Source organism: Perissodus microlepis, chromosome 3 (genome assembly GCF_051167445.1).
Source record: "Perissodus microlepis isolate ML-2025 ecotype Zambia chromosome 3, ASM5116744v1, whole genome shotgun sequence".
Taxonomy (NCBI): domain Eukaryota; kingdom Metazoa; phylum Chordata; class Actinopteri; order Cichliformes; family Cichlidae; genus Perissodus; species Perissodus microlepis.
Genome location: NC_140463.1, coordinates 11,957,634 through 11,982,641, shown reverse-complemented (window position 1 = coordinate 11,982,641; position 25,008 = coordinate 11,957,634). Strand labels below are relative to the sequence as shown.

Genomic DNA, 25,008 nt, shown 5'->3' with positions numbered 1-25,008 from the left:
CAATCTTTGAATGCTGAAAAAGCACAGTGTATCCAGAAAAACACATTATATTATATAAATTATTATAAAATTTGTGTGCGCCTAACTTTTGTGCCGGTACGCCTAACTTTTTAAAGTTAGGCGTACCGGTACGCCCATGGCAAAAAGTTAGTCTAGAGCCCTGCCTTATGTCCATTCTTGTATATCAGTACATTACTGAAACTGATTTATTTAGCCGTGGAGGGAAACAACTGAAAATATGAAATAAACACACATGTAAGCTGAGACTCTCTAAAGAAACAGCATTGTTGTTGTTCCGCTTTTCATTTCGCCATTTGTTGATTCACTCGAAGAGAAAGCAACGTAATATGGATCAAGTGATCAGTTTGATATCAATCTTTCGTGATTCACCGTCATATTTACATTACGAATGATTTGCTTTGGTACCTGGTCAAACTTCAGTTCTCCTCTGTCTGCCTCGCTGACCTTCTCCAACAGTGCACTCACAGGCAGCAGCTCCCCCCGCCCCCTCGCTCAGTAGCTGAGCTCGGATCATACCAATATTAGGGGGGATTTACGCACAGTCATAAATTCCCACAGTGTGCGCTATGTGCTTCGAATATTGTGTGTAGTTTTTGTTTTATACAGTTGTCAGCCAGGCATCTAACTATGAAAAAATTACACTCCAAAAGACCCCGGGCTTCTGACAAAACAACCCGGGCTTAAGCCCAGTAAGCCACCCCCCCCCCCCCCCCCCCCCCCGCTCCGCCACTGGTTGTACACGTTGTTATTAACGTGGCTTTACTCCTCATCAGCCACGCCGCTTTGTTCGCTAAAACACCGGTGTCGGCACATAAGGACGCTGTCATAGCCTGTCAACCACGTTGATTAGCTGCGTATATAAATGAATGTGAATCGTTTGATTGGCTGGAATGCACTGTAAAATCTAATTAGTTCCAAGAACTCAAAAAAATTGAGGAAACTCGTTGCCTCAAAAAATTGAGTAAAGCGTAGCTAAAAATGACTAAATTAGAACAACTTATTAATTTTGAGTACTCTGTAGAAACTCATTTGTTCCCAGAACTCAAAAAAATGGATAAAGTTTACATAAGATGACCAAGTTAGGACAACTTACTCATTTTGAGTACACTGTACAGCCTTGTTAGTTCCCAGAACTCAAAAAAATTAAGGAAACTCGTTGCCTCAAAAAAAACTAAGCAAAGCTTACTTAAGATGACTGTTAGGACAACTTATACATTGCAAGTCTGCAGTATTTAGAATAACTTGATATTTCTGACTGTACAATACTAATTGTTTACTTACTGACAAACATTTCAAGTTCAACTAAATGAAAAAACTATTTGTGGTAACCTGAATATGATTAAAAATAATTAACAACACTTTTTGTAATGATGTTAAAATCAGCCCAACTTTTATTTTCAAACACAACAAAGTATAACAGCCAACATACTGGACACTGTTCTGCTGAACAACAAACAATTATATTGCCATCACTGTTATAATCTTACAATGAAACAAAGTCTCAGATGTAATTATTCTGAAAATAAGTTTAGGCCTACCACAAGTTTGTTTTGTACTTACATTACTTATATAATCAAAATAAAATATTTGTTGTTCTGTCACAAGTGCAGTCTCTGATTTAAACAACACATTTGTTTTGCATTCCAACACAGGAGCTGGAATGTTGTAATGTTTTAAGGATGGCTTGTTTCCAGTCTGACTGTCATGGATCGAGGTGATCCAAATGTAGGTGCAGAAGAAAGTCTTTAACTTCCCTTAAGTACAGTGGCAGTGGATGTGGGTTGGAGATGCAATGAGCTTGAACCTGCAGGCGACCATCTTCACTGACCACACCATCTGTGACGGAGGACTCATCTCTCCTGGTGTCCTGCAAGCAAACAATCATATTTTTGGAACATGAACTTAATTGCTTTCTTAAAACATTTTTTTCTACATTTGGTATAAAACAGACTCCAATTTAGACAATCTCAGGCTCCCTCCCACCGGAGAGGTGACATTCAATGTCCCAATTGTCAGTCTGGATAGCCCTGACCACCACCCAACACACAATAATGTCATGAAAGCATCATTTTACTTACCACTGAGTTGATGTCTTTCTGTCCAACAACAGGAGTGCTGGTCCCGAGCCTCAAAGACAGTAAGAAGCAAGCAGAGGGAGAAAAAGCAGAACATTTTTCAGAAACTGATTTGATCCTTAATGGCTGTGCAATCATTGTAACATAGAGTTTGCTAGATTTGACATTAGATATAGATGCCACAGATATGTCTTGATAAATCGAACAGATATTTGAACTTTACACAGCTACATTCTCGCCTGAAAATATCTTAAAAGTTTATTTTGTGACCCAGAAAAAGTAACAAGTTTTTTAGCTTTTTAGCTTTTTAGCTCCTCCACCATTGCTGCGCTTACAAGTACGCACAGGCTCAGACAACCATGGCCGACAAATGCGATCCTCCTTTTCCCCAGATTACCCTTTCTGGGTCACAAAATAACCTTTTAAGATATTTTGCAGATCGAATGAAAGTCAAACTAATTAGCTTCAAAAGTTGAACAGGTGTGTTTTGAGCATGATTTGAACGATTGAATTGATTCTGATGTATAAAGACAAAAAGAGTAAAAAAGTATTAAATATTTAGAGAATTTAAGACAGTTTGGGATTTAGTGTGTGCGTGCGTGTGTGTGTGTGTGTGTGTGTGTGCGTGTGTGTGTGCGTGTGTGTGTGTGTTCAAAAGCCTGATGGCTTGTGGGTAAAAACTGTCTCTGTGTCTGGTCTGAATGCTCCTGAACTGCCTGCCGGACGGGAGGAGTGTGAAAAGTTGGTGGCTGGGATCAGAGAGGATCCGCTGTGTCTTCACAGCCAGCCTGATTATTCGTGGTGCCATGACTATACCAGCTGTCTGTGAAAACTGACTTTAATCAGCTTTCAGTGATCCAGTCACAGTTCAGGATATGTGATATTTATATTTCAAAGGGTCTCCTAAGTATTCATTCCATCCTCTTCCACTTATCCTAGTCATGGACATGGGGGGCTGGAACCTATCCCAGCTACCACAGGGTGAGAGGTGGGTACACCCTGAACAGGTCTCCACTCTATCACAGGGCTAACACAGAGACAGACAACCACATTCACATTTAAATATATCATATCAAGAAGTGCAAGTTTTTTTTCTCTGCGCTCAAACCTGCATTGCTCCCTGTCCAGGATGTGTACATGGGTGTCATTGAGAGGGGAAATTTCATTATATTACGAATAAAAAATTAAACAGGTAAAATATGTATAAGTGGAAGCTTGGTAAGGGCTCTCTCCCTTTTCTTTATCCACATTTTTCTGCTGTTTTGTGATCAGTCAGGGAGCTGAGGTAACTTTGTGTTACAATGGGGTTGAAACACTCAGTGTAACCCTATGGAGACTCATATCAGATGACTTTTGGTTCTTTGAAACAAATGATGTGTGAAGGACTTCTGGCCTCCAGTCGACCACTTGAGGTTCTTCATCGCCTGGGTCACACCCCAAAAAGTCCAGGTCACGTATTTATAAGTGTAATAAAGACGTAGTAGTATTTGAATCGTTTACTAAAGCAGTAGCATGAAAATACACTCAAAGAACCTGAAGTAAAAGTACTCGTTGGTTCTCAGTACACAATATCTTTCAGTATATTTGACATTAAGATGTAGCTGCAGGTGAAAACACGCTGAAATCACTTTAACATCAGATCATACATTTGTGTCACAGTAAATTAAAAATCTTGTGTTGAATCAAAAATGATTTTTATGTGATCTGTGAATGGAATACGTTGGATGTAAATAAAAAAAATCAGCTGAGGGGAGTGTCTAAGATAATGATAAACAAAATCCAAAAAAATCCACCGTCACCTTGTTAAAGAGCAAAGCACAGCAGAGCACTCTCTTTGCTTGTTTCTTAATGAAACCCCTTTTATCTCAAGATTTTACTTTTATTTTTTTATCAGCTTCTTATTGTGAAAGAGTTAAAAACATGATAGAGGAGATCCAAGCTTGATGATTACTGAGTTCATCTTGACTCCAGATTTCTGAATAAAACAGGCTCTTCAGCTCTGAATGGTTTCGGTCTAACATTTGTTCTGCGCTTTTACTATTTCATAAACCCAGAGAGTTGACTGACAGGAGCAGTTGTGAGAATGACACGTGATGGAAAATTTGAAGAGACGCACACAAGCACTCTTCATCTCTGACGCACAGGCCCTGTAAAAACTTGTTTAGTGGAATGCAGTTTAACCCTTGTGTTGTCCTTGGGTCATTTTTGTCCTCTAAAGAAATCTTTTGCTATCAAAAATGTGTTCTTTATTCATCAAATGGTCTGAAAATAACAGAAGTTATTCATTACTATACTATGCATGATTGGAATAAGTTTTAAGTAATTTGATTCATTTATGGGGTTTTTATTGGATTTTATAACACCTGTGGTCCTCGTGGACAAAAATGACCCCAAAGTACAAAGTGTTGCAAAGGACCGTATTTTCACAACATACTGCTTTCAAACATCTTTGACCTTGGATCATTGATGTGTGGGGTCAAGCACTGGTCATAACAACCACAACAACAACAACAACAGTCAGCACAATGAGGAGGCAGGCGCTCTATATTCAATGGAATTTTATTTACACAGCGCCAAATCACAACAACAGTCGCATCAAGGTGTTTCGTATTGTAAGGTAGACCCTACAATAATACATACAATTCAATTCAATTCAATTCAATTTTATTTATATAGCGCCAAATCACAACAAAAGTCGCCTCAAGGCGCTTCATAGATACAGAGAAAAACCCAACAATCATATGACCCCTATGAGCAAGCACTTTGGCGACAGTGGGAAGGAAAAACTCCCTTTTAACAGGAAGAAACCTCCGGCAGAACCAGGCTCAGGGAGGGGCGGCCATCTGCTGCGACCGGTTGGGGTGAGAGAAGGAAGACAGGATAAAAGACATGCTGCGGAAGAGAGACAGAGGTTAATAACAGATATGATTCAATGCAGAGAGGTCTATTAACACATAGTGAGTGAGAAAGGTGACTGGAAAGGAAAAACTCAATGCATCATGGGAATCCCCCGGCAGCCTACGTCTATTGCAGCATAACTAAGGGAGGATTCAGGGTCACCTGGTCCAGCCCTAACTATATGCTTTAGCAAAAAGGAAAGTTTTAAGCCTAATCTTAAAAGTAGAGATAGTGTCTGTCTCCCGAATCCAAACTGGAAGCTGGTTCCACAGAAGAGGGGCCTGAAAACTGAAGGCTCTGCCTCCCATTCTACTTTTAAATACTCTAGGAACAACAAGTAGGCCTGCAGAGCGAGAGCGAAGTGCTCTAATAGGGTGATATGGTACTACAAGGTCATTAAGATAAGATGGGGCCTGATTATTTAAGACCTTGTATGTGAGGAGCAGGATTTTGAATTCAATTCTGGACTTAACAGGAAGCCAATGAAGGGAAGCCAAAACAAGAGAAATATGCTCTCTCTTTCTAGTCCCTGTCAGTACTCTTGCTGCAGCATTTTGGATACACATACACACATACACAGAAAGTATGCTCACAAGCCTCCATTGCACTGGAGATTTGCATACTTTGATGAACATACTTTTTTTTACCATGTTGTGCAAAGCAATGACCAGTAGAACAAAGCACATATTGTCCTCTAGTATAATGAGGAGGGAGAATCAATGTTCAGGAAGATCCAGGGTTAGAAGATATAGAAAATATTGTCAATATTTAGAGCACATGCTACCCTTTCTCTGAAAAAGCACTTCACCCACCTGCAGAAGTGGAAGAAGGCTATGAAGTGAAGGAAAGTGATGAAGAATCTGAACTATGTTCAAGTAGGTTCTCAGACATCCAGGACATGGTAGTCTGAGGAGCTTGGAAAGAAAGTGACTGGGCTTCTTGAAGTTTCTTGAATTGTCAGAATGTGAAACTGAAATAGAAGATGTGTCAGAGGACTACACATCTTCCATTTCAATTATGATGAAGACAAAGAATCAAGCAGGAAAGAGGAGTCAGCTGAGACAGAGGAATATTTGCAGTAATGTGAGGAAACACTGATCTGGTCTTCTATCCTTCACAGTGACAGACGATGCCTGACTCTCTCATGTGCCTCAGAGAAAGACAATCTACCACAGTCCAAGCACAGATGCCAGGTCCCATACTCCTTCAGTGGCTTTGCTACTCGAGTACTGAAAGCATTATACACAGTGTATTCTGCTTGTATTCTGCTTTTTAACGTTCACATGCCAATGGATGCATCAGAGACCAAGTTGGGGTTCAGTAACTTGCCCAAGGACACCTTGGTAAGAACTCCAGACTAGAGCACACAGAGATTGAACCAACAACCATCCAATTAGCAGATGAGCTGCTCTACAGCCAACTCAATGACGAACAAGGAGGGACAACGAGAGAGGAAGAAAAATGGATCGAATGCAGCTGTAGGCATATGTGGGTGTGTTGATTCTTACTGCTGTGCATCCAGTAGAGTCGCTACGCGAGTTGTCCCTAACATTGCAGGTTTCCAAAAGAAAACAATCACCTGTAACAACTTGTTTACTGTATATGACCCTTGGCCTGCAACTGCAGAAAAGAAAGCTGTCCATGATGGGACCAGTGCAGAGGAATAAACCTGAGCTTCCTCCTGCACTTGTGTCAAATATGGACCCGCCTTTGTCCTCATGAAAGTTTGCCTTCACTCAGACCCATGCCCTGGTGTTCCTACCATGCCAAAATATAGAAAACTGTCAGGTAATGAGTTGGAATAAAGTTGAATAAAACCTCGAAACACAGAGATGGATGATATTTTATACTTATTGCTTTATAAACAGTCAAAGCAAACGGGGTCATTTTTGAGCCCAGAGGACAACAGATGTGATTATTTGCTGCCAGTAAAAAACTTGAAGTAGTTTAAAAACAGCTTTCTAAATTAACTTTGACATAAACCCGTCCGTGATCATCTGTTAAAGCAACCGACTCTGGTTGTGAAACGATCCTCACGATAACTGATGATTTAATTTATTTTTTACCCAAAAACAAAGAAAAAAATCATTTTTATGAGGTTTTTATTAGACTTAAATTTGAAATGGAATAAAAAAAATGTTTGAATTAAGTTTTAATTAAAAGTGGGGGAAAAATCCACTTCATATTAATTAAGTATCAATCAAACCAGATGGGGACATTTTTGACCCCTGAGGACCACAGGTGTGATTATGTGCTGTCATTTAAAAAATTTAAATGGTTCAAAAAAAAATTTCTCACTAAAGTTCAACATACAGCACTCTGTAGTTAGTCAGATAGTCAAAATTATCTAAACAATTAAATATTTTATTTTCTCAATTTGTTTTCGCTAAAAAAACAGGGTGTACTTTATGTAAACAAGGTCTGGTGGCCCTAAAATGTAAAATGTTGGGTAAATTTTGTGTTAATGTGTTGGTCTTAAGTTAAACTAAGGTGTAACACTGAATTGATTGACAATTTATACTTTATACTTTAAAAAACACTCAAATGAAGTGGGGACATTTTTGACCCTGAGGACCACAGGTGTATGGAAATTGGGAGGACATTATGAGGGTTAACTGGGTGAGCCTGTTCCTCAGAAAGTACCAGAAGGTGCTTCAGGTGTTTTAACAAATCCCTGACCCAGACTCAGGAACAAACATGTCTGTCTTTGGACTTTGAGAGGAAACTTTGGTGCCAGAGACAGTCCACAGAGGCACAAGGAGAAAACACTGAAAGGCTCAGTATAGATTCAAAAGCTGGCAGCAGTTTGAAAACATCTTAAATTATTTTCATCTCTTATTAGTGACAATATTAGAAAACAGTACAGTGATTACATCCAAATCATGGCACTTTTCCAAGTGAGTGTGTGGTGTGTCAGTTTTTCATTGGCTAAAAACCTTTGCCACTAATTACCTTTCCCAGTAATTCACACCTTGTTCTCACATTACATAAAAAAAAAAACAAAACAATCATGAACCCTGTACTAAAGAAAGACAAAGAAAGCGACATAGAGCAATAAAGTGATGAATTTCACATCATTTACTTTTTATTCTTTTTCTGTGTTGAGGTTTCAAGAAAAGCAGTAATGACTCATTATTCAGACATTTTAAACAAATAAGGAAAGAGTCACAATAAAAGTTCAGATTCATTATTTTATTTTCATATTGATCTTTTTAAATCGGGCTGCATTGCTGACTGCTATCTTCAGATACATATGTAATTTGTTTGTATATTTGTAGATATTCACCTAACAGAGAGAATGCTCCATCTCTTCTATAAAACGAAACTTACCTCTTTCTTAAATTTGGAGGGTTTTTTTCAACAATAATATTAATAATTGCTAATTAATGAATAAGCTGTCAGTAAGATCAACACACAGAGTCCTGAAACAATAAGCAAACAGAAAGTTGGAGCTCAAGGAACATTTGAATGATTTAGAAAACTTTACTGCTCCACCAACACATTTTGGCTTGTGGCCTTCATCAGGATCATCATCACTGTCATCTTATGCTCTTCTCCGTGGAAGGAGCTGAAGTGTTGCCAGAAATGTCTGATCTGTTTCTGCAAGACACAAAACAGAGCCAGCATGAGAGCAGAAACTTTGCTTCCACATTTCAAATTCAAAGCCAGAATTATTCAGGAGCTGAGGTGCAGGTTTCCTTCTGTCTGAATAGTTAGTGATGTCATTTATCATAATTCACTGTTTTCCAGCAGATGTTAAAGAGGATAGCTAGAATAAATTCTCACATGAGATGTCGATTGATTTGGTGTAGCTCACTGTATTACTCAAAAAAAAAAAAAAAAAAAAAGGAGTACCAAGTATGACACTTGTGGGCGCGATCGTGGCTCAAGAGTTGGGAGTTCGCCTTGTAATTGGAAGGTTGCTGGTTCGAGCCCCGTCATTGTGTCCTTGGGCAAGACACTTCATCCGTTGCCTACTGGTGGTGGTCAGAGGGCCCGGTGGCGCCAGTGTCCGGCAGCCTCGCCTCTGTCAGTGCGCCCCAGGGTGGCTGTGGCTACAACGTAGCTGCCATCACCAGTGTGTGAATGTGTGTGTGAATGGGTGGATAACTGGATGTGTAAAGCACTTTGGGGTCCTTAGGGACTAGAAAAGCGCTATACAAATACAGGCCATTTACCATTTACTTATAAGGTATTATACAAAAGAAGTGCAAACGCCTGCAGTGTTACAGTGCTGAACTGTGCAGTTGGTTATACAAGAAAATAAAAAAAATAATTCTTACTGTGAAAAACCTAAAAAGATGATAGAAGAGACTCTCGAGCTTGACTACAGATTCCTGAATAAAACAGGCTCTTCAGCTCTGACTGATTTTGATTCTAACATTTGTTCTGCTCTTTAGGTATTTAAATTAACCCAGAGAATTGGGCAGTTGGGTTAGGAGCAGTTGTGAGAATGACACGTGTACTAATGGAAAATTTTAATAGACACACGGAAGCATTCATCATCTCTGAGTGGGTGTCAGAGATGATGGCAATGGAGTGGAATGCAGTTCAACCAGGTGACTCAGGTTGTCAGAAAGTAGCCTACCAGAAGGTGCCACAGTGCTTAACAGTTCAACATATCCCAGACCCTGGACAGGTCACCAGTCGGTTACAGGGCTAACACATAGAGACAGAAAACCACATTCACATTAAAAAGACATGTGCGCATACACACACACAAATAGAGGTGTGTGTGTGTGTGTGTGTGTGTGATGATTCTTAGCTCAACTGTTGGCTTACAATATCATGAAGTGCAAGCTTTTCTCCCACATGAGCCCCAGACATAAAGCAAGCATGAACCTAACAGCATGCCTCCAAAAAAAAAAAAAAAAAACCTTAAAGGAAAATACAATGAAAACCAGTTTCAAAAGTGAAATGTTTAACAAAATACATGTAAAAATAAAATAAATGTGTTTAAGAGGCTCACAAACTATCAGGAGAAAATATGTGTAAAAAGGTGCGAAAAGAGCATCTGAGACTGAACCAAAGGGATTCGTTCAGGTTCAGTCGTCGGTCTCTGGAAGATTCTCGAATCACCGGCGAGAGCTGAAGCCACAACAGGGCCGTAGACGACTACAGCCAAGTCCCGCAGTCGTCTGCGGCTCTGTGGGTGAATAAAGAGTATACGTCCGGAGAAAATGCTCCTCACTTTGTACAACCGGTCGGCCCCGCTCTGTCTCTTGAAAACGAACAATGAGACACCTGTGGACTCTACTCTACGTTATCGTTGGAGCTACCCAAGCTACCCAAGGTAATTATTATCATAAAGATTATTTTTGCTTGGGGGTTGGGGTTGTTTCGTAACGCCAGGCAACGTTTGCTGAACATCTACTGTCGTCTTCGGTAAGACCTTAGTGCGTGGCCTGTTTTAAGTCAAAATGTGGTCGTTTTAGACGTCTTTTCAACTTCAAAGTTAGACTAATTTCAGACATATTTTTATAACGTGTCTGTTACTGAGCTCTCAGAGGTTTTTAAACACTATACAAGAGCAGTTTCGCATTGTTAAACCCATGAAGTGGGATGTGCTAGTAATAAAATAACTTATTAACACTTTGCTGTTTCGTAATGATTAAGCATTCACGGGATAATTGTATTTGTATTGTATTGCATCTGTTATCATCATAATTATTATTGTTGTTGTTTTGTTAGTAGAAGTGAGTATGAGACTTAGTAAGGTATTATACAGATGAAGTACAAACGCCTGCCGTGTTACAGTCCTGAACAGCGGAGTTCATCAATCTTTAAATACAGTTCTTTAAACAAAAATGTCCATGAAAACGACGCAGTAAATAAGTGAGGAAGGTCCGATAAAAAACGTTTTTCTGGAAACAAAAAAGGGCAGAAATCTGTGGCCAAAAGCAGAAGAAAGTAAAATGAGTGAAACGAGAACGAAATAAAATACAAAACCCCGTTGATCGTGGTGTGAGCCCGTAAACAGCCCAGTGTGTTTAAAATAATGTTGAAAATCATCCCTAAGTAAAATTATAAGCAAAGAGATAAGTAAAAGAAACTAAAATGAAAATAGAAAAAACGAAATGTTAAACAAAAACATATTAAAAGGTAAAATAAGTGTGTGTAAGAGGCTCACAAAGAATGAGGAGAATATGTCTAAAAAGAGCAGCTGAGACTGAACCAAAAGGTTTCCTCCGTGGAAGAGTCTCTGCTTACCGTCACAAGCTAAGGCAAAACGTCCCCCTGTCCACACCGAAGCCGAGAAACGCCGCGGACGCCAACGACGTCCACTCAATGTTCAGAACACCGCCGCGATGAATGTCTATAGTCTATATCGAGGGTTTAATGTCGTGGTGCGGGACCTATCCATCCAGCGTTAACTCCGGCGTAGAGTTAGGGAGGAGTCTACGCAGCCGCGTCTCACTCCTCGCCTTTTTACTCTACGCTAAGCAACGACCTAAAGAGCTCAACAGAAGAGCCCGTTTAAACCTGATTAATGTCCCCCATGGGTCTGTGTCTCTGTGCTGGAACAGAGATAGACTTGTGGTTTGTTTTAGTAGTGATACAAAATTAGTTATTTTTGCGCTTTGTGGCTTTAGTTTTATTTCTGTTGCTTTTTTTTTGTTTGTTTGTTTTTTTTTCTCCACTTTTCTTAGATAAAGTGGAGACAACCACAGGGATTTTATCATTATGAGATACTCTCATTTGCAAATAAATACAGATTTTGATTAACTTTTGGCACTCACCAAACTACGAACTAAACGTGACAAAAAGAAGTAAAAGTGAATAATGATGTTCAGTGAGGTGACAGGAACTGAACTTAAAGAAGGTTTCAGTGGTTATCAGGCTCTATGTGAGGCTGTCTCACTGCAGTCTGTGAAATGTAGCATTTTTAAACAGGGAAAAGTGCACATTATGGGGTTGGAGATGTTCACACCACAGACAACAGATTGAGGTGTGAACATGTTCAATTTGATTTTAGTTCAAACAAAAAAAAAAAAGTTCGGCCTAAGATGAGTTCAACAGAAGTCGAGCACAGAGCAGCTAAAAACATTATCAGGGTTATTTTAGTCAACATTAACAAACATTATACAGTTACTGAGTGTTACTGAGCTTTGGATGCTGACTGATGACCTTTAATCTCTGTGCTCTGTGTTGTTTCTCTTTTAGATATCACAGCTATGCCTGGACAGCATGGTATTCTGACGTGTCAAGATCCAGATAACAACTTCACAGGCGTAAAGTGGACCAGAGCTGACCAGATAGAAGAATATGTCTATTTAGAGCGGGACGGGCACTTTGAGCCCCGGAACCAGCAGCCATCGTTTCACAACCGGGCGGCTCTGGATGACCGAGAGAAGAAAGATGGGAATGTGTCTTTAAATCTGAAGAATGTGACAACAAACGACACTGGGGAATACGAGTGTTGTATCTTCATCAATGAATCATATAAATCCATCTGCAATGTCACACTGAGTGTTGTTGATCCTCCAGGTGAGTGAGTAGAGTTGTGTGTGTGTGTGATCAGAGGTGAAGCTGCTTCCTGGTTGTTGATGTTTGTTTCTAAAGATGTTGTTGATGAGACTTTGTAGAAAGCAGCTGGTCTGAGTGATGTGATCTGTCTTTATGTTCAGGTGATTATTTATAAATCATCGAACCAAATGTATCTCATTAACAAGCATGTTTCCTGTATAGGAGCATAGTATCTTAATACCGAAAAACCATGTGGGAAGAGTTGTGTGGGTTTCAGTTACTGGTTTTTGCCTCAGAACTGTTTTGCAGCGTTTAGCATGTGGTTGCATGGAACCTATAACCATATCCTGTTTATAAGAGTTTTATATCTGATGGATGTCACTGGGGAATCACCCTCATGTCACCAAGAAATGTCCAAAGAGTCTTTTTCTTTCTTTCTTTTTTAGCTCTAATAATTATGGGAGAGCCCAACCATGTGACCTCACAGATTGTTATATCCATACCTGTATCACATATTACATGTGATGATCTCTAATTGCAGAATAACAGAATTTGTCAGCTTAATAGACACTGGTGTTCTCTTTTGTCCTGTAGACCTCGTAAACATCACAGCTGAATCTGGACAGAATGTCAATTTGTCATGCAGAGCCAACAACAACAACCCCGTCACATTTCTGGAGTGGAGCAAATATGGTCTTAGGAAAGGATATTTACTTTTGTACCGGGATGAGCGGTTTGATCTAGAGAACCAGCATCCATCGTTTAAGAACCGAGTGGATCTACAGGACAGACAGATGAAGGATGGAGACGTGTCTCTGATTCTGAAAAATGTGACGCTTGATGACCGCGGAAGATACGAGTGTCGTGTTGAGACAAAAATAAATCGCAGGAAGAGAGCAAATCAGGATGACAACCCCGTCATCATCATCAGCCTGAATGTTGTTCCTCCAGGTGAGTGAGTAGAGTTGAGTGCGTGTGTGATCAGAGGTGAAGCTGCTTCCTGGTTGTTGATGTTTGTTTCTAAAGATGTTGTTGATGAGACTTTGTAGAAAGCAGCTGGTCTGAGTGATGTGATCAGAGTGCAGTAGATAATGTCTGACAGCAGTTTGAAGAGGAAATGGATTCTGTTCTGTTCTTCACTCATCACCTACCTGACAGCTGACACCTCACACCTGTTTCTCACCTGCAGGTCAGACAGGAGGAGACACAGAGGATGGAGGGAAGAAGGAACAATTTGTTGTACTCATCATTGGTCTTTCAATTGTTGCTGTGGTTGTTTTGATCTACATAACATATAAAAAATGTTGTCAGGACTCACATCGTCCTCCCACTGAACCACAGATTGAAATGTCTGAGAGATTTCTGAACTCTGAATCTCCTGCTGATGAACACAGAGACAGAAATGACCCGGAAACAAACAACAGTCACCAACACTCCACAAGGATCCCTGATGTCACTCTGACAGTTGAGAATGAACTACTTCCTCCTCGGGAAACAGCAGGACTGCTTCCAGAGTGTGACATCAGAGTGCAGTAGATAATGTCTGACAGCAGTCTGAAGAGCAAATTGATTCTGTTCTGTGCTGGTTGTTTTCGTTGGTGGTGGGTTTTTGTTTTTGTTTTTTTTGTTCGTTTTATCTGCACAAAACTAAGAGATTCACAGTTAACACCAGCCTCCATATGAAATGTTTGAAATCTCTCAGAGCTGTCTGTTACTCTAATAAAACCGCCAACAATTAATCTTAAATACTTGCTTGTCTATTCTTACTTAAAATCAGGGGAAAAAATAATGAACACCGTCTCCTGCTAGTTTCAGTGTTAAGAAAACTCAACTTCAACAGCAACCAACAGAGTGGTGTCCTTGTCAGTAAAATAGGCCACAAGTGAACAAATTTATTTCAATAACACACAGTAATTGATGATCCCAGCTGCCTCATCTGAACTTCTGGATTTGGTGCTAAGTAACATCTGTGGACAAGAGATATTTTATTTTGTATTCTTATGGTGACAATTTATAATCAGAACTATCATTGATCAATCATTCATCATTGTCGAATCTGTTGACGGAATAATCTCTGAATTATATCTATGGTAATCTGAGCAAAATATTAATGTATGCATATTATCATCACTTTAATTAGTCTATTGTTGTTCTCTATCATTCTTTCTATCTGCTTAAGCTGTTGCAAATGGTATCCATATCATTGTATTCACACCTCTCGAAGCTGTGGGTCCAGTAGGGCCTTCTACATTCACTTACACACATATTCAGGCCTACACCAACATGCACATAGAGAGTCATGGAAAATACGCACGTTCACTCCCGCACGTATTAAGAACAGGGAGGTCGTCTCAGGACAGTCTCTCGGTTGGACACACAGTCTCACAAAATTGCACAACATATCACAAACTTGTTTGTCTCTAAAGTAGTATCGGATGTCTATATAAGGAGAACTTTGGAACTGTTATCATTTCCAGTAAGATCTAACTGTGATGTCATCAGGGTAATATAAGGATGGGGAGCGGTCTGCTCGAGGAAGATTGTAAGATTGTTGTTGCAAGTTTCTTCCCACACTCTGCGCAAGTGTGTAAATAAAGATCACTATTTTTGGCACCTACCTGGATTCAGTCTGCTTACTTCTCTTACCCAAATCGAACAAGTTTCAACACATCCAATTAACTACTTGGATGTTCTGTTAAATACAGTGAAGCAAAGACAAATACAGTTTGTGTGTCCCATTGGCCTAAAAGTGTTTAAAATACCAAGAAAAGATGTGACGTTAGGACAGAGTCAAACCTGGAGGTCAGGCGACAATAATTAACAAACCCTCCTGCTGTAACTCAATCAGACTGTTTTAAATTGTAAATGTCAACATGGTGGGTCAGTGTTAGTCACATTCAAACATTTCTGCTTATTTCAGTGATTTAAAGTCCTTCTAACTGTCCTGTGGCCTCTGGGAAAGCTTCAGATTTCATTCTCTATAGTGAAGTTTCAGAGAATCATTTCTCTGTGACTCAGAAAGGTGAAATAGAAACAACGCTGTGTTAAAGACACCTACAACCAATTCTCAAGCTGGAGATGAATAATTTGTTGACTTACAGAACATAAAATAAATCCTTCATCAGGAGCTGAGAGTTCATCATCTTTACGTGTAAACTGAGCAAGATGAAATAGAAACAATGCTTTAGGTTTTCTGTGTTAAACACACAAATGAAGAAAATCTCAGGCTGAAGATTAATAATTTGTTAAATTATAGAACAGAAAATAAAACATTCATCAGGAGCTGAGAGTTCATCATCTTTAAGTGTAAAACTGAGGATGAAAAGCTGAAATGTGTTTGGCTCTTAAAGGCTGTGCTGGATCCTGTTTGAACCTGACAGACAGCAGAGGGAGCAGCATGGAGGAATTCAGCATGTTTATGGTTTGATGTCTTCTGGTCTTCTATTTAAATAAAGACGCTGTTTCCCACATAGAGCACAGAGCTAAACAGAAAAGCTAAAAAAAAAAAAAAAACACTTAAAGCTTTCTCACATTATCTTGTTTGATCCTGATTAATCTTCATCTCTGACTCTTTTAATGACCACCAGTTACAAAATGAGTGAGCGAGTGGCTTCATGTACACTTCAGAGGCCTTTTCACAGCCACAAGTCGCCCTCTACTGGTCAGTTTAAGAGAATGCAGGTGCAATGCTTGAACGAAAGCTGACCCTCATCAACCACACTGCGGTGGGTGGATGGTGGTATTGTAATTCAACTGTTTCAATACAGCATATACAGAAAATGTAGTTAAAAGTCTCATTCAACAAACTACTGCACACTTCCTCATTGCATCATCTTCACTACGTTCAAGTAGGTAGAGATAGATAATCCTCCAGCTCAGAGCTCACCTGTGTTGCAGATTTATTTTGACTATTTTTAGTGCTGTCAGTGTAAAATAAGATGTTTCACACACAGAACCACAGAGCACTCATGCATTGTTTCCCCACAATACTGCATTTATCACAGCTGCTAAGTTCAACAGCAAACGTTTGCAAATGTTTATTTTTATTTACTTATTTCTCTTTATTTGTTTGTTTACAACAAAAACAATAAGACAAATAACATTTACAATATTAACCAGAGGCTCAAAACAGCAGAAATAATATTTGCACAATATAAAAAAGGGAGACAGAAACAATAAGGTTAACATTAAGACAACAATATTATTGACGAGACATGTATTTTCTAAATCCACAGAAGATTGTATATAAATTAAAAACTGTTGTCTGTTGCAGATTTGGAGTTGTGCTCAAAGCTGGTTGATGAAAATTGAAGTTTCTTGTTGCTAAGTTTAAATTTATGAATAAAGAATTCCCCATAAATTGTGAGCAGATTGAAAATGAAAAATGCCACTGTCTGAGACATTTTTAAAACACAAATCACAATTATTGACATATTTTCAGAATATCTGAATTTTGGATTTAATATCAAGCTTTCCTCAAAGATTGGGGTTTTTCCAGGGTACCACATAAGTAATTGACTTTTAAATCTGTCCACAGAGCACAGAAAGTTGATTTTTATTATGTTGATTTAAAGTCTGTCATATCAAAGGAAATTCCACTAGAGGGCGCTCAAACACAAATAGATGTGGATCTGATGCATTTTCTAACAGTTTTCTTCTTTTTCAGCTCCAACAACAATTATGTAATCTCAGCCTCCTTCATGAGTCTCATTGTACTTGTACTAATTTAGACAGACAAGCTACAAGGTTCTTTTCATTCTACATGTAAATATGTTTAATTTGTGTAATATCTTCATATCTTCACTCTCACGGCTCTGTCTGTTGTAGTTTTTGTTGACCGCTGCACGACGAGTTTTCCCTTGTTGCCTTAGAGCCTGTGATGTTTTAAGAGTCTGAATCGGGAGCTCATCACATTACTCTGTAAACTCTCAAAGCACTTTAATATACAAGCAATTCCACCTCTCGCATTATTGAGTAAAGTTGACAGCGTGTCAGGCAAATACGCAGGCGCCATCCCCGGCCTCTAACGACTGTGGAAGTCGCTACATTAACAATGAAAGTGCACTTTAAGGATTAAAGATGAATTCAGATACTAGGTTCTCTTACATTTAGACAGGAGCTGTGCTGAACCAAAGTATTTTTTTGTGTATGGCAGTGAAGTGATCAGCCCGCTGTGCTGGAGCACATCGATGATCTATTTGTTATCTATATAAGATATAAGATACTGTGCAGGACCTGGAGCTGCCTGCAGGTTTAGATTTTTGTCATGTATTAAATGTTTCGGTTTCTGTCGACTTAGTTTCACCAGAAATGGGAGCCATGACAACCACAGAGGAGTTAAAGCTATTGTGAAGCACAGACTAAAACAGAATGGCAACAACACCTCCACTGCTGATTTAACTTTAAACTTTGTTGTCTGTGCTAAAAAAAGAAACAGAGCAAAGAGTGACGTGTTGATCTCTGGGCCAGTTATAGTCGGGCATTGAAGCAGTAGTATTCAAACAGTAATTCACTGATTAGAAGCTCCAGCACAAATGACTGGTGCGTTAAAATGGCAATCCTGGCACCTGTCCAAAAGGTGAAACACACCAAAAACCTCAGTCATTCATGGTCAAGTGATGTGGGTGTTTTCAACCACACCGTGGAGCAGTGTTTCTAAACATCTGTGCCTCATAAGCTCAACGCAGCAAGGAAACATCTAGATAAAGTTTAGAAACAGTTTAGATGAAGGCAGACGTCATCTCGGACAGCACACCTCTATCAGCCAGGCTCAAAAGGTTTCTGAGCCTGGCTGATGCTGATTAATGTTGGACAGGCCAGCACAGAGGCTTTGATCGTGACAGGAACAGGCCCTGAGCACCCGATCCAAAGAGGCAGGAGTCTGGGAGTATACCACAGCCAACATGACATCATAAACAGGTGCCCATTTACAAAAAGCCTGACTGAGACTGTGTAGCACATACAGTGGGAGGGGGAGATGCTAGCTGGAATAGCGTACACTGGACTTTGTGCTCCAATTACATTTTAGGGTGCTTGGTTTAAAATTCACTGTGGTCAGTCAGAGTCAAAAGTAAAAACAAACAAAATCTCTATATAATTTTATGTAGTACACTTGAAGCCTGTTTTATTCACTGTGTTACTGATTTATTGTACCTGATAATAATAAAGGCTTACCAAAGGTACATGCAAGACTGTTCTCAAAATGTGCTTTAAAGGTTAGTTAAGGTTATTATTAGTAAGATGATCAGCGACTGTTTGATTTGTCACCATCGGTTGCTTGGAGCAAAGCTCAGGAGGGCGAGCTGCGTATTCTTATCTCTGGTTCAGCAGGATACCTGAGTGATTATGGGTTATATGAGCCAAACAAAAGCAGCAAACAGCTTTTATAATCACTTTTGCAAAACTGAAACTAACCGTGGCTCAAGCAGGACTGCTCACATTCAATAGCAGATAAATTACTTACAAAAAAAAAGAAGAAATTTCAGGTCATTCTAATTAAAAATCTGCTTTTTCCCCATTCATTACACATTAAAAATCTTCATACTTTTTTCCCACCAAAGGATTAGGGTAAGTTTCACTGTATGCATAATAAAATGTACATACAGCATACACACATATCAGACCATGTTATACATGAACACTTGTTTGGATTCTCCAAGCGCTTAAGAAACAGGTGCAATGATTCCTCCATTACCTCCTTTAGCAGAGGACACACTGCAGCATTCATTTTAAATTCTCATTAATGAATTAAACTCCATCATAGCTGGAAATGAAGCATCTTTGTGTTTTTATGAATCTTTTAATGATTTAATAAGCAGCCTTACTGTACAGCTAAGTTCAGATAACAGCGACATAAACATTAGGAGAGTTTCCCAGCAAACATGCCTGACTGGGACTCGTGCAGAGTCATTGTGGGCAAACCCTCAGTATTCATGTGAAAATCAGGAAACAACTGGGCCCACACTGTCCACAAAACTTGGCAGTGCCCAATAACATTTTTACGATTGTACTGGGGACGATACAATACAGTACAACTTTTTCTTTGGCAAAGGGAGGGTCTAAATTAGAGCTGGTGTTAAAGATTTTGCCCACAATATTGCATGCTTACATATCGAAGAACGCTTTTAACAATAATTAAATAATAAATTAAAACAAATAACAATTAAAAATGTTCAGACGTCTCTGTGCACCATGGATGTTGCGCATAGAGATGTCTGTGAAAAGTGGAGAATAAATATGTGCTAGAAACACATAAATGAGAGTCTGAGGGCCGTTTCACTTGTACTGAACTCATTTGTTGCATCTGAGTCACTTTTTTTTCTACATAATTAACATAGAAAACTCTGCAGAGATGTTTCTCATAGTCACACGTGTTTATTTATTTCCTTGTGGGGACATCTCATTGACATAATGCTTTCCTTAGCTGCTTACCCAAACCCTACCCATCATGAAATGAATGCCTAACCCTGACACTTACCCTAAACCTAACCATAACCTAATTGTAACCCTGACAATAAAACCACATTTTGAGTCTCAAAAATGCCTTCAAACTCGTGGAGACTGGGATTCTGGTTCCTATAACGGCTGTTTGTCGCCACAAGTATTTTTGGTCCCTACAAAGATGTTAACACCCACACACAGATCTCGACATCATAAACTCGTTTTAAAGAATTAAACTCACAAAATAAATGTTGGAAACCTGTACATGGTTAGCGTGCTCTCTGTGACCCTTTATTTTTGGTTTTCACATTTCAGTTTTGGATGCTTTGACCTTTACTTGCTCTGTTTCATATTCTAACTTTTGTTCCTATTTGAGTTATTTTCAGGTAAGATTGAGTTTTCTTTCATGTTCTGTAACTGTAGTTATCATTTCTTGTTATTCCCCTGAGTTTCTTTTTTCCCCTGTTTTCCTTTTATCCAGGTATCATGTAAAGTCCCCATCGCTGTATGAGAAAGCCCCTGTGTAGTGGCTTCTCTTGTCCTTGTGCATTTTATATAGTTTTGCTTACCATCTTATTTTTCCTGATTTTGTTCAGGTGTGTCCCTTGGTGGTTTCCATCTCCCTGGTTACCTCACATGTGTATTTAAGGCCTCAGTTTTCCTTGATGAGTTGCTGCATAGCGCTGTTTGTCAGCTCGGGGGTTTCACCTGTGTGTGTTTCTGTTTGCTTTGCTCTCTTCTCTCTCTCTCTGTACACTTTTTTGTTTGTTTTTCGTCAGGTAACTAAATTTGCTCGATCCTTCTTTAAACAAAACTCTCTCTCTCTCTTTTTAAAATTCAAGTTACTTATAACTTGTACTTGTACTTGTAATATAATAACAAATTATCCAGAATCCCAAACAGTTTCAGTTCGGCATGTTTGGTTCTTGTTGCTCTGTGTTTATCTCGATACTGAATCCTGAAGCACAGAGTAAATAAAACAGAGCAAACACAGAGGAGAGTGTACACAGATGACGAGCAGGAACTCTGCGCCTACATTTGAAATTCAAATCAGTTTGAGGTACGTGGCCTGTTTTTAACTACTCCTTCACCTCCTCTGTTCTCAGGATTTGGTCTGTGGACTCATAGTCATTGTATTTTAAGACTTCAGTTCCTCTAACAGCAGCAGCTTTCCCTTCTTATATGGACAGTATGTTATATAAAGACCTCTGTGGCATGAATACACTTCATTGTTTGAAACTGAAAAAAAAAACTGAAAGACAAATGAGAAGTGACTGACATTAAGAAGCTCGAGGCATGAGATAATAGACAATAAACTAAGATAGTTATCAAAAAGCTCATCTTTGCTTTCTTTTGTTAGTCATTTTGCCTTTCTTTTAAAGAAAATAAATCACAGGGTGAAGGAAAAATGTATGTATGGTATGTATTTATATGTATTATTGTATATCATTAAAATCTGACTGCTCTGACACTGGACTGCTCATTAATGTGACGGTGGATGTTATAAATGTAGTTAAACCATGCTGTAACTACTTGCACAGCAAGCTCTTCCTCTGTACTTCACCCCATGAGTTCTTACAGTGCAGTTCATATTAACATTTACAGGCAAATTTATTCAACAATCATTACAAAGGCTAAAAAAAAGAAACTCATGTTTTCTCTCCCTGTTAATGCAATTTAATCCTTCCTGTTTAAAAGCTTTCAGTATCTCCAATGTCAGTTAAGCTCATCATAACGTAAATATCAAACCACACAAACTCAACAGAAGCAACATCCATAGTTCAATCATGAGCTTTGGAAACTGTTTAAAGCTTAAAAAACACATATTGATAATCTTATTCAAATTTAATCTTGGAAATTTGACTCGCAACACTGCAGGGAAAATGTAATGCTAGGGACTTTCACATCAGTCAGTCAGGGATAAAGTTACCACATTATGCCTTTCTCAGCTTCCTGTAGCGAGGCAGAACAGAGATAGAACCACAAATAGAGCTGAAACCTTCTAATATGCAAAACAGTATAAAAAACAAATAAATAAGGTTTGATGGTTGGAAACAGCAGCAGAGGCACTGACAGTTCAGCTGTAGAAACATGTGACACATTTTAAACAGTTTGTAGTTCAGCAGGATGCTGGTATGAGTCCAGATTATGTGTTGTTTTATGTTTTCTGTAGATCAAAAACACAACAATACCACCCAAAAGAAGGACAGCAGAAACTGCCACACCGACAGAGCTATGCCTCCCTATCTTCTCACTTCCCCGTTCCTCCTTCCCTCCATCCTCCTTCCCTCCATCCTCTGTGTGTCCTCCTGGCTGACCTGCAGGTGAGAAACAGGTGTGAGGTGTCAGCTGTCAGGTAGGTGATGAGTGAAGAACAGAACAGAATCCATTTCCTCTTCAAACTGCTGTCAGACATTATCTACTGCACTCTGATCACATCACTCAGACCAGCTGCTTTCTACAAAGTCTCATCAACAACATCTTTAGAAACAAACATCAACAACCAGGAAGCAGCTTCACCTCTGATCACACACACACTCAACTCTACTCACTCACCTGGAGGAACAACATTCAGGCTGATGATGATGACGGGGTCGTCATCCTGATTTGCTCTCTTCCTGCGATTTATTTTTGTCTCAACACGACACTCGTATCTTCCGCGGTCATCAAGTGTCACATTTTTCAGAATCAGAGACACGTCTCCATCCTTCATCTGTCTGTCCTGTAGATCCACTCGGTTCTTAAACGATGGATGCTGGTTCTCTAGATCAAACCGCTCATCCCGGTACAAAAGTAAATATCCTTTCCTAAGACCATATTTGCTCCACTCCAGAAATGTGACGGGGTTGTTGTTGTTGGCTCTGCATGACAAATTGACATTCTGTCCAGATTCAGCTGTGATGTTTACGAGGTCTACAGGACAAAAGAGACGACCGGTGTGTATTAAGCAGACAAACTGTGTTATTCTGCAATTAGAGATCACCACATGTAATATGTGATACAGGTATGGATACAACAATCTATGAGGTCACAAGGTTAGGATCTCCCTAATTGTTAGAGTTAAAAAAGGAAAAACCCATTTGGGAAATCCCTCGGGGAGCTCCAAAGACAAACACGTAGTCACAGGCACCTTGAATAACCTGTTCCTGCTAAAGGTCTCTGTTGAGAAAACACACAGATCCTCTTCCTGTATCCTCTTTCAGTATTGAAGCTATGTTCCTTTACAGTAAATGTGCGTGTGTGTATGTGTGTGTGTGTGCGTGTGCGTGCGTGTGTCGGTGTTTTTGTGTTTGTTAAGGTATGTGATACATTTGCTTCAAGATTTTACATTTAAATTTTTACACTTAAAAGTATAATTATTAGTCACTCTACCAATGATCTCATATTATTCTGGAAAGTCTTAACTCAGTGAATTAAATAAGCTGCAGCTTCAAGATTAAGTGACATACACATTAATCAGTCAATTACTGACAACAACTGAAATGACACACACACACAGATAGCAACAGTGCAGAAATGATTTACTATGTAAAAGTACAGATACTCAACCTCTGAGTACAACTATATAAATGATACATAAATGTAATGCTTTAGCCTCTTTCCTCTCTTTTCATGCAATAAGCTCTGTTGGTACAGCTACATGAAAATTCTACTTAAGTACAGTAAAAAAGTATTTGAAGCTCACTTCTCGCCTCTGCACACTCAGTAACACTCACCTGCAGCAGCAGTCAGGGAGGAGTGGAGAAACAACAAAGCCCAGCAGTGCGACAGCAGCCGTGCTCGCTCCATGCTCTCAAGTTGTTGATTTGAAGCTCAACGGTTCTGGCTTCAGGTCAACAGGAGGGGAGGAACTCTTCCTCACTCAACACGTTTTACAGGAAAGGGAGGTTATAATTCTGAACAAACATTAAAGATGAAAAATAATCTCTTTGAAAACAGATCACTTTCTCATCTCTCAACTAAAGAACATTTTTTATTTTTATTTGTCTTTTATTTATCCAGGTAAAAAATCTCATTGAGATTAAAAATCTCATTTTCAGGAGAGACCTGGCATCAACATATCTAGCAAAAGAAAAAAAGACATACTGATTTGCACACACATCTGGTTACACTGTCCTCCTTTAAAAAAAAATCCTTATTTTTATTAAAGGCTTCATTTCACAACCAAAACTAAGATAAAGTGACCTGAGTTTTTTTCTTTGGAAGATTTCAAGGAAATACAAAAATACAGAGCTCTTGTATCTGTAGAACAAATAAAGTATCTTTTGAAATTTAAAAAGGCTGTTAATAGAGTTGTTTTATGTGAAAGGTTTTTTTAAAATTAATTCAGTACAAACACTCCCTTTATTATGCAGTCTCAGGAAACAGCAGATACTATTTTATCCAATAAGCTGATTTTTAGGGCTAATTCGCTGTTATGAAGTGGAGAAGAAGCAGTATGGAGAGCAGAGCTTGTACTTGTACTTCTTATATGAGGATTGTGATAGTGGATGGAAATCAAAAAGATGAGTAGCTTAACAAGTGTGCACGATTTACTTCATAATTGACTAATTTTATTTAATGAGGTGTTTTCAGTGACATAGAAGTGGCTTTATTTGTGGAAAACATCCTTGAAAACACAGCACAGGTGTGTGAAAAGGTCACTGTGGTCAGACTGATCAGGTGAGCTAAGAAGGGAATCAGGGAAAATAGTGACAGTCTCAGTGAAGATGGCTTTGAGGTTGTGATTTGCAGGCATTACATATTCCTCATGTGTATTTTTCCCTCTCAGAACCCTCAACCATTATCAGAATAAGGTGGACCTACAGCCTTGTCTGTCTCTATTGTAAACCAAGGCCTGTGGTCTCAAATACAAGCTAAATGTGTTTCACCTCACATTAATTTTAACTTAGGCAATACAACTTGATCTTCTTGAATTTCTTCCATGTGGCAGCTTTGTCGTTATAACATTTAAACAAAGCTTCCTGACTGACCTGTTGTGTTGTGCTGGAACGAGCCAGATTCAGGTTTGTTTTGTATAATGAGCGACAGCTAAACACACTGCAGACACAGCTAAAGAGTGTCAGAGAGCAATACGACCACGGAGGGTGCTTCATGATGATGAAGA

At 39.1% G+C, this 25,008-nt stretch overlaps 2 protein-coding genes across 2 annotated transcripts; one reads left to right on the top strand and one right to left on the bottom strand.

The window, feature by feature from the left end:
• The first annotated feature begins 11,493 nt into the window (after nt 1–11,493).
• LOC146389928 (junctional adhesion molecule B-like) lies at nt 11,494–14,212 on the top strand. Its single transcript, XM_084920105.1, has 4 exons — nt 11,494–11,497; nt 12,159–12,482; nt 13,056–13,412; nt 13,651–14,212. Exons 1-4 carry the CDS (start codon nt 11,494–11,496, stop codon nt 13,995–13,997), a joined length of 1,032 nt encoding a protein of 343 aa, XP_084776231.1. The 3' UTR covers nt 13,998–14,212.
• Nucleotides 14,213–18,394: 4,182 nt separating this feature from the next.
• On the bottom strand, nt 18,395–23,705 carry LOC146389927 (uncharacterized). The gene is made up of 3 exons (XM_084913789.1): nt 23,618–23,705; nt 22,458–22,814; nt 18,395–22,219 (listed from the first exon to the last, which is right to left on the bottom strand). Exons 1-3 carry the CDS (start codon nt 23,688–23,690, stop codon nt 22,005–22,007), a joined length of 645 nt encoding a protein of 214 aa, XP_084769915.1. The 5' UTR covers nt 23,691–23,705; the 3' UTR covers nt 18,395–22,004.
• Between the last annotated feature and the right edge of the window lie 1,303 nt (nt 23,706–25,008).